Raw genomic sequence first — 10,170 nt, forward strand, 5'->3', positions numbered from 1 at the left:
TCAATAACTCATCGAGTCTAATACCCTTCCCCTTACATAACTCTCGTGTAGCAAAAGCGTTTTGAATATTCCAACAATATATATGTTAATAAAACAATGACTCCGTACACATTCATTTTCTACATCCCTTCGCTCCACACCCCTCAGAATGGAGAAGAGTGGTACGATCCACTCGTCGAGTATACATTGAGCTGCAGATGGTGTGTACGAGGATACGCCAGTGCACAAATGCGCTCGACGAGTGTTAACGGGAACCATTTTTCATTTGTTGTTTAGTGTAAAGTTTGCAGCCAGTCCCACATATGGAGTCCATGCAGGCCAGACACTTTACAAAGGTGTACGGCGAAGTCAGCTGTCTCGCCACGCCGGTGTCCGCTGACGTGCGGGAACAACTGCAAGGAGACAATCGTCTTATCACAGTGAATGCAGGTACATTCATCCACAACAGGCATTGAGTTTTAACGGAGGTTACAAATAAAAACGCAAAGAAGTCAAAAGTTTCTTTCCATTTTATGCTCCCCCAGTAGTCTATAAATTGGATTGTGATCAATATTATAGCTACAAAACAAACTCTTTCTCAAATCATACTATTAAAAACGGTTCAAATATATTCAAAAAGATGATTTTTAAAAGTGAGGACCATTTGGAATTGTAGTAATGACACATGAATTGGATGCACAAGTTGTCTTTGCGGGCCACATAAAATGATGTGACGGGCCGTATCTGGCCCCCGGGCCTTAATTTGACACTTGCGGTGTAGCAGTACCCTCGTCTGTTTTGTGAGCAGGTATTATGAGTTCGATTCCCGCATGTGTGTGAGTGTGACTGTAAAGAAACATTTTGCCTCTTGCTGTCGATTGAAAATGACTTCTCAGTTGTTCAGGTCGCTGGTAACAACCAATCATGGTCACGTGATATTCACAAGGTTGTTCTTAGAAGATTCTTAGAAGAGGTTGCATTCAGTTTAATTTCAAATTTGTTATTAAAATGTGCAGTTATTATACTGTGAATGTATTGGGATTATGTAGTGACGTGAGAATACAGCATCCATATGAATGTGATGGCCTTGGAAATCTGACTTTTGGGATAACATTTTAATGTTTTATTTTAAGAGCACATCAAACAGCTCTCCTATGGCACCTTCCAATATGTTTGTTACGTCACTGCTATAACTGGAACATGGTCACAAACCGAGAAGCCCCTGGAATGACATCCACATTGCTCCTAAATTTTGTAGAAAGCCTTTCCAGAAATATTTTATTCACTTTTCCCTTCTGGTCAGGTGTACTAATATCTTGGCATACATTTTCAGGGTGGAGTCAGATTGATGCGGTGAGAGCATCCAGACTTTGTTACTCGCAACAATGGACTCTGATCTCAGCTCCCAAAGACCAGGAGATTAGGACAGCCCTACCGCCAGGACCATGTATACCTGTGTCTGGAGAGTAAGTACAGACACATACGAGCACGCACACGCTTCTGTAGTAGATGACCAATGGGCCAGTCGGCTGTAATCATTAAAAATAGGCCAAATGTGGAAAGTAATCTCACTTTTTCACACAGAGGTTAACTTTTATTTCCTTCTTTTATGAGTAAAATAGTCATTTCTACTCCAATGAAGAATGTGGATTTCTCCCCTTGTAGATTGCTTAGTGCTCTTTCGCCCATTGGTGGATTGAGAGCAGTGGTCCGAGATACGGGTGGTCACCAGCTGCTGGAGGTGAGCAGGTCAAATGGACTTCTCTGAGCATTATGTTCATTGAACCAGGAGTGTGTTAACACTGTTTGCAATTTTGTAGATTTGGGACCATCATGGTCTTAGGAAATGCCTCAACCTGACTGCCCTCAACAAACATGGCGGCGTGTACGATGATGGTGAGACAGATGCCAGAGAAAATGGATGGATTTTTCTTGAAGTATTATCTGTAGAGTCCTTTTTATTTGAGTTTGATAATGGCATCGTTGCATCGTAGGTGTGTTATTTTGTTGTGTGCTCTCAGCTCAGTTTGGAGGCCTGTCATGGTCAGAGTGTGAGAGCAGACTTCTCTACGTAGCTGAGAAGACCAAGAACACAGAAGAGGAGTCATCATGGGTCATCATCATCATCATTTGACACACACCCATACACACATGGATAAAATATTTAATCCCATTTTACATTTGCACAAACAGGACAGGAGTGTATACCGTGAGGACTGGGGTGAGACTCTGACCAACAAGAGCACTCCAGTTATTTGTGTGGTCAACCTGCACAATGGATCATTGGATGTGTTGCCGGGTGTTCCCGCTGACATCTCACCAGGACAGGTGAGCGCTGGGTCCTCTCACCAGTATTACTTTGTGTGCTATTTTGTGCGTTGACTATACGTGTGTGTTTTCATCTCATCTAGGCTTGCTGGGCCCCAGGAAGCCAATCATTGTTTTTTATTGGTTGGTACCATGAACCCTTCAGATTGGGACTCAAATTTTGCTCCAATCGCAGGTTAGGACAGATGTTACACGTTGATGTTGCAAACCTTTGATCTAGTAGAAAAACAAAAATTACATTTTTTTTAATTAGATTATTGTTTAGAATGTGCACACTTCATAATCTCTATATACGATACACTGTTGGGACTATCTTGACTTTCACAGGTCAGCTTTGTTCCAGCTCAACATGGATGGTCAATGCGGTGAGTCAATTATGTCACAATTTCACTTTGCAGATATATCATCACTGTCGGACAGGAAATCTACCTTTTACTAAGTTGCTAAATGTCATATTCTTTTACAAATCTGTCCACTATCGGTCAATTCTCATATGGGTCTGTTATTTTTTCAATTCAGTGACCGATCCCCAAAGTGTTAAACGTGGTTTGCTCTCTTTGACAGTGGTGCAGCAAATATGCCTTTTTTGGGGGGGGTGCCACGAAAACTATTGGTTTTAGATTTGCAAGTATTTAACAAAATTTCAGTAATAAATACTGATTTCAGTAAAAAATATCACTTTCTCCGATACCTTTTGAACAGGAATGACAGTTCAAACTGAATGAACCTTTTTATCTACCCAAATTTGAGTTGGATCACCAGGCCTTCACTGAGAAGACTTTTTTAAAGCACTGTATATAGTCTCACATTTCAGATTCTCCAAAATGTACATTTGTAAAACAGAGCGCTTGACGGGGGAAAATCTAGCGGTGTTCTGTCCCAGACTGAGTCCAGATGGGTCCACACTGATCTACCTGCAGGGCCTGGTTTTTGGGCCCCACAGTCAGTGCCTCAGTATGCAGCAGGTACCTGTTTATTATTTTGAGTTTGTGTGTGTGTGGGGGGGGGGGCGACATACTTTATGCCTGGTCAACCATCGACCATAACTTGATCTTTCACAGTTGGACCTCAACAGTAGGAAGACGTCCAGTCTGTTGGATGTTGTGCATAGGCCTCAGAGTGGTAAGTGGCATTCTAGCAATTCCTTACAATATTGCATAATGTATCCTTAATTAATTGAGTTCATATAATTTGGCTCAGTTTCATTTCTCAACATTAAAATCGCTGTATGATATTTACATGACAGTGTATCAAATCTCTCAATCCACATTTGGAAATATGATTATGCTCCAGATGGCTTTGCTGGCATTTATGAAGCCTTGCCCTCCAGCTGTTGGTCTGCAGATGGTCACAAAGTTGTGTTCACAAGCGCCTGTCAGAACCGCAAGGTACGCATATGTGTCAATAACATTACCGTAAAGTTTAAACTATAAAATGAAACTTTTTCCTTCAGCTTTAACCCTTGCTGCTTCACAATTATGTGAGCCCAGGAGAGTCACAATCTTGGCTCATCTTAACTTTGGTTTAAGTTTCCAAAACGTCATTTAGTCTTCATGTGTTTTAGCTCTGTTCAATTTTAAAAATCTATTTCGTGCACATTGAAGCTTTCGAATTTTTGATTGTGTTCTCCTTCCACTTGGTTTTTAGTTTATTTATTTTCTCTCTTTTCTGCTCTGGAATTTAGCCTTTAGCTTTAGTTTATTGTCTGTCTACTTCATGACATCATCGATCAACTCGTCTTTCAGGATCTCTTCATGGTGGACAGAGGGTCAAAGAAAGTCTTCTGCCTCTCTCGTGGTAAAAGTCCTCCCTCCAGACGGCAAGGCTGAATTGACACTCTGTGGTTCAAGTGGCATCTAGTCTCACAATTATTTTTCTCTGCTGTGCCTATTTTAGGCCTATCTGATGTCAACAACAAATATGGCAGCTGGAAGCTACTGACCATCCAGAATGATCTGATGGTTGTGTGTTGCTCAAGCGCCAACACACCACCAAGCATGGTTAGCACATGCACACATCATGAGGTGCACCTGCACAATATATTTGAACTTTTGTTTTGTGTGTGTGTGTGTGTGTGTGTGTGTGTGTGTGTGTGTGTGTGTGTGTGTGTGTGTGTGTGTGTGTGTGTAGCTGGTTGGATTCCTCCCTTCATTAGGTGAAGCTGTGACCTGGCACCTCCTCCAAGAGCCCATCATGAGCTTTGACTTCCAGTGGACTGTTCTAGAAGTTGAACCTCTACCAGAAGAAGACAACATAAACTATCGTGAGATCCACACATGCATACAAATGCATTGAAAATGTGTTTTTTTCTTTTTGACGTGTGGTGGAGGTAGGGGCTTCTTCACATTTTGTACTTTTCCCAATTTTTGTCTGTAGCTGGCTTAAAGTTTGGAGCGGTCCTGGTTAAACCATGCAGTCTGCTCCATGAAGCCCGGACACCGCTCGTGGTCTTTATCCACGGTAGGAATATTTATTCTGATCACCAGCAAGCTGTCCAAAAAGCTACGTCTGGTGGTTTAAGGCATGATATCTCACACAGGTGGGCCAAACTCCCAGTTTGCCGCAGAATGGAACACCACCACTGCTGGTCTCGTCTCTCTCGGCTTTGCTGTGCTCATGGGTGAGGCCGCGCTGAGCAATGCTGCATCATTTTTGTTCAATTCGAACTTTTTTTTCCTGCGACTCACACCTACATGGTAGTCGTTCTTGCTCGAACCTTATTAACTGATAAATATTTGTAAGCTTGTTGTATTGTAGACGTATCTTCTCAGAGTGCTCTTGGTTTTAAGAAAGATCCTTTAAGACATTTTCTGCTTCTTCATTCATAGTAAACTACCGCGGCTCGACAGGCTTTGGCCAGGACAACATTCTATCCCTCATCGGTCACATTGGAAGCCAAGATGTTAAAGACGTCCAGGTATCTTACCTACCTAATCTAACCTACCTATTGTAACCACCCACCTAGCTACCTGCTGTGTTTTGCCTAGAGAGCTGTGCTTGCAGCATTGCACAGTCACACGACTCTTGACCCCAATCGTGTGGCTGTAATCGGGGGTTCCCACGGCGGCTTCCTGTCTTGTCACCTAGTGGCGCAGTACCCCGAGTTCTACAGAGCTTGTGTAGCCAGGAACCCCGTCATCAACGCAGCCACCTTGCTAGGCACCAGTGACATCGTGGACTGGTGAGACTGGTTGTTTACTCTGGCTCTCCAGCTTTCAGCAGTTGAGCTGTTACACTGTCCCTCCGTTCTTTGTCCTCGCCAGGCGTTATACCTGTGTGGGCTCACACTACTCATACAACCAGACACCCTCTGCAAGAACCTTGGCTGCCATGTTGGAGCAGTCACCTATCATACATGCTGCACAGGTCAGTGGCGATAAAGACATTGTTTCCTGGTTGAATGTGGAGTCGCTGCCATACGTCAACGCTTACCCCGCACCTGGCTAAATTGCTCTAAACTTAGATGTTGCCCTAACTGTAAGCCTAGAACTCTCTACCCCATCCTGAACCCTAAACAAGAATGTGTCTTATTTGATATAGATCAAGGCTCCGGTGCTTTTGATGCTGGGAGGCAAAGACAGACGGGTGTCTCCTTATCAAGGTCTGGAGCTCTATAAGTTGCTCAAGAGTCGGGCGTCACCTGTCAGGTACAACAGTGAATATCACATCACATTGCACCATGTCACTCTGAGTCCATTGAATGTTCTTGAAAGGCTTTTAATATGAAGAGCCTCGGCGTTAAGAATGAAAATAGAACAAGTGTTATCATCTCATCTCTCGCTCACTCTCACTGATGCTTTGGTGTTGAGTGGCCATCATTGCTGTCATTGTCTTTTCAGGTTATTGTGGTTTGCAGAAGATGGACACTCCCTGTCCAGAGTGGACACACAGGCCCAGTGCTTTGTCAACGTAGCGCTGTGGCTGCACCAGTACCTCTAATACATACATGTAATCAGACATAGTCATGGTCCTTATCATGCCCAGTGATGGGAGCAACTGCGTTTTACATCAATGGTGTTAGTAAATGTGTTAACTTGTTTCATTAACGCTAAATCTAATTACCGCAGCGATTGAAACGATGTTACAACGATGAGTCTGGATTTCCAGGCAATTTTGTTGCATAGGTTTTAGAGGTTTTCTGTTATCAAATAAAATGACTCAACCAAATCAATCATTTCACATGCCTTTTGTTTTTTTAAATCTCAATGCTGCATGATTGCTCAAAAGTTCCCCCACGTCTGAGGACTCATTTTCTAGAACGCCATAGAAGTGTAGTTTCTACAACGTCTAGCAGAGAGCAGCATAACGCCATCTTGCTGAGTTGTCCTACTTTGTAATCGCAACTCTTTCTGACTGCATGCTGGATCGCTTGAATGAAATGAATGTGTTATTTATGCAAGTGCGCATCATACGAGCAAGTGTAAGATGAAGTGACAAAACAGAAGCTTGATGGTGAGATGGATGACTCAAAGGGTTTGGTTTCCCGAGTTGTCATGCAGCAATTCTCAACTTGAGACTCAAAAGTGCGTCGTAGCCAGGTAGTAAAAAAAAAAAATGAAAGGGGGCCGGTAGACCCCCGTCTAACCCTTGATGACCCAAATGAAAAAAAGAGTTTTTTTAAAAAAAATCCGTAACTGGATGGGAAGCAATGCATGATTTGTTGGATCAAGCATTGTGGTCACGACTGTGATTGTGGCCTCGAGCAATTCCCCTGACTTTGCATTCTTGGATTCTTCCTTTACTGGAAACAAGAGAAATTGTCAACGGCACACAATGAAATCTATCTTCCAGACATTCCCTCTCGACGCACCGGCCGTGTCACCGACACGCGTTATGCGGCCTCGACCGCAGCTGCGGCCTCATGAGGTCACCGTCACGTGGGGGCGGGTGATGTCACTACTTCGGAAGACGGGTGGGACGGCCGGGATGGAGACAGTGCTGACGAAGTAGCCGAAGGAAAGGAGAAGTGACTCAATGGTGACGGACAGAGGGAGACGTTCAGCGCGGCCTTCCGTGGTATTCGGCTGTGTGGGCCGAGAGGCTGAGACGAGGCATTGTTCCCAAGCCGGGATGAGGCGCTCGCTCTCGCCGCATGTAGGAGGCGGACAAAGGCAGGAAAGACTGCATGTGTGATTTTGGACATGAGGGGACAAAGGACCGCTTGGTGTTGGATTGTTCTGCTGCTTCCTGTTTGTGAGTGGCTGCAGAGGAAGAAAAGTACAGAACAATAAATAGTTGGCCACGCAGGTGACAGTGTTGTTCTAATAGCAACATATTGTGAGTGAAAACCAAATTTTTCTCCAATGGAACACGTGGAAGAAATTTTACATTTGCCCATAGGTCAGTGGCAAGTTTTTGGGACACATGAGACAGTACCACAGCAGTTACCCCACTTCATGTTCTTGCTGCCTCTTGGTGTCTCTATTCTTCTGTGTTCCAAGGGGCACCACGAGCTCCAGTTTGGTATCACCAAATTAAAAATGTTACAATATTTTCAAGTGAATATAAGTTCAAAAATTGCATAAATGTTCAAAGTTAGAATAAAATGCACATTTTCTGCTTGAATGTGTTTGTATAATAGTGCATTAAAAAAAGAGGGATAAGATCATACATTTGTGTTGTATAATTATTGTTGTGAATGTGTGAATCAGATTCGGGATGATAAGACACAATGTGGGTTGAGAGAAGTGAAAAAAGATGGATGACTGCGACATCGAGGATGAGTCAGGTGATGGCGATGCTCCATAAAACCTGGTTGCCAACTGCAATTAAACACAAATAAAGAAGATGAAGATGACAAGGCAAACTAGGGAGAGGCACTCAGAAAAGTGGAAATTTGATCACAGTGGGTGAAAGTGTTCAGCAAGAATGCTTTTGCAAATGTTAACTGGGTTAAAATTTGTTGGTTGAGTGAACTACTCAGCAGAAGACATTAATGTGTGCAATTAGTCACTAATACAGAGGTTAATGCTAGTGCATGGAGTTTGCTTAGCAGTTCACCACAAGCTAACGCAATAGGTAAGGCCTTTGTGGAGAAACAAAATTGCCAAAGAAGAGAAGGAGCCCACTGGAATGGACCATTTGCCAACTGGGAGAACTTTGTCAACTAGGAGTGCTTTGCTGACCTTTCCTGGTGAACCTTTGACCTGTCCCCTGTTGCTTTCCTTGCATCATTGAAAGTAAGGTACCTATCATTGTTTATTTATGCCGTTGGGTGAAGGAGCCATTTGTTTTAGGCTACTGCGTACACAAGCATCGATCTGGCCAGCAACGGGTTGTTATTATAATTAATAATAATAATAATAATTATTATTATTATTTCTATCCAATGTCGTCATGGCCATAGCACCCTCAATATCCAGGACAGAAAATTCACAGCTCTAAGAAAGTGAAAGAAAAATCACAGTTTATGCTCAATTTGAACTTTGGATGTGATGTTGCCGCTCCGTGCCCAATTCTCTGTCCTCCGACCATCGAAATGTTAATTTCCTGCAAAGCCGATATTAAAAGCAGCATTCGCATGGCAAATTAATCAAATTGTCAACCACAAAGTTCTAACATCTGCAACTGCCAAGCACATGTTCTCATGAGTGTGTTTGAAAATAACAGGAAGTACAGTATATCAGAATTAGGTAAAATGAATGTCAAACTGTGCTGCCGTCACGATTTCCCATGATCCCCTTGAGACCCTCTTCCTGCCCTTGAGCCTTGTTTCATTTCACCGCTTAGCTTTGTTTGGTGTGTACACACAGTGCATGGATGGGCCTGCAATGTCTTCGGGGCATGTGGGGGTTGCAGGATTGTATCATCTCCTTTTTCATTGAGTGACTTTTGGAGAAAGTTTAGACAGTGCGATCTCCTCTCATGCATGGACACCACTCTTTGTTTTTAGTTTGGAAAGGGGAGTTTTTTATTTTGTGTGCCGTGAGATCATGACAACTAATCCAGCGCCTAGCTATCTTTGCAAGTGACGTATAATGACAGGAAAAAAACAATTAAATGCTTTTTCGATAGATTGCAGAAGGTACGAGTAACTCTGTGTATCCACGTTGGCGTTCATACAAAATCCAAAATAAATAAAGACTATATTTTCATCCCGAACAGCAGATGTTACCGGAAAGCCCCACAGTGTGACATCACATCAGTTGACATTTGTTTGATGAGTGATGGAGGAGAACGTTCTGTACCCACTTACAGGTGTTCCGATACCATGTTTGGTTCAAGAGAACACATGTCGCTGTCACTGACACGCATTTTTACTGTAAAGAGAGTGAGTGTGTGTCCTCATAAAAGTACAAGTTTGTGCGTGATTTAAGTAGAGAACATTTCCCCACAACAAGTTATGAAACAATATTTATTATTTAATAAGTAGGTAAATCATGCACATCCTGTGCATTTTGCATCTTTCAAAAAATGCAAATTTTGCCCTACGATTGATTGCAATCAATAAGGTTGCTCAAATGCCAACGCAAACAAAAGCAACTCCTTAACTGAGGACTTCTATATCCCCACGTTTGGCATGTTGAAGCTCTGTTATGTTCAAGCTGGATCATTACCACCTACCAGTATGTATATGAAGAGGATTGTGGGATTGTGGGAAGTGTGGGAGCCATCTCGGTTCACACACTAATACCCTCCATTTGGCACGCCTCCATCTGGCCTTTGTCGCTTATTCCCATGATGCATTTTAGGCTAAGAGTGTAGCATTGCCATCCACGTTAACAACTTCCATTTACGTTCTAAACTCAATCTAAGAAAAACCTTAGTCTACAGTCTACTGACTTATGGTCCGTTTTGTTTCAAAGTTTTCATGTTTTACATATTCATCGGCTGTCTTAGCATCTTTACCATTTCTATCACGAT

At 42.8% G+C, this 10,170-nt stretch overlaps 1 protein-coding gene across 1 annotated transcript; it reads left to right on the forward strand.

Annotated features, from left to right (window-relative positions):
- The first annotated feature begins 206 nt into the window (after positions 1–206).
- Positions 207–6,474, forward strand: apeh2 (acylaminoacyl-peptide hydrolase 2). Its single transcript, XM_085911613.1, has 21 exons — positions 207–429; positions 1,313–1,445; positions 1,645–1,720; positions 1,800–1,875; positions 2,001–2,092; positions 2,173–2,307; positions 2,391–2,482; positions 2,635–2,672; positions 3,151–3,272; positions 3,369–3,429; positions 3,601–3,695; positions 4,053–4,104; positions 4,204–4,307; positions 4,438–4,570; positions 4,684–4,767; positions 4,847–4,927; positions 5,136–5,224; positions 5,295–5,488; positions 5,571–5,673; positions 5,848–5,954; positions 6,147–6,474. Exons 1-21 carry the CDS (start codon positions 303–305, stop codon positions 6,244–6,246), a joined length of 2,094 nt encoding a protein of 697 aa, XP_085767739.1. The 5' UTR covers positions 207–302; the 3' UTR covers positions 6,247–6,474.
- The last annotated feature ends 3,696 nt before the right edge of the window (positions 6,475–10,170 follow it).

The sequence above is a fragment of the Syngnathus leptorhynchus genome, chromosome 1 (assembly GCF_054491065.1).
Source record: "Syngnathus leptorhynchus isolate UIUO chromosome 1, UIUO_Slep, whole genome shotgun sequence".
Lineage (NCBI taxonomy): Eukaryota > Metazoa > Chordata > Actinopteri > Syngnathiformes > Syngnathidae > Syngnathus > Syngnathus leptorhynchus.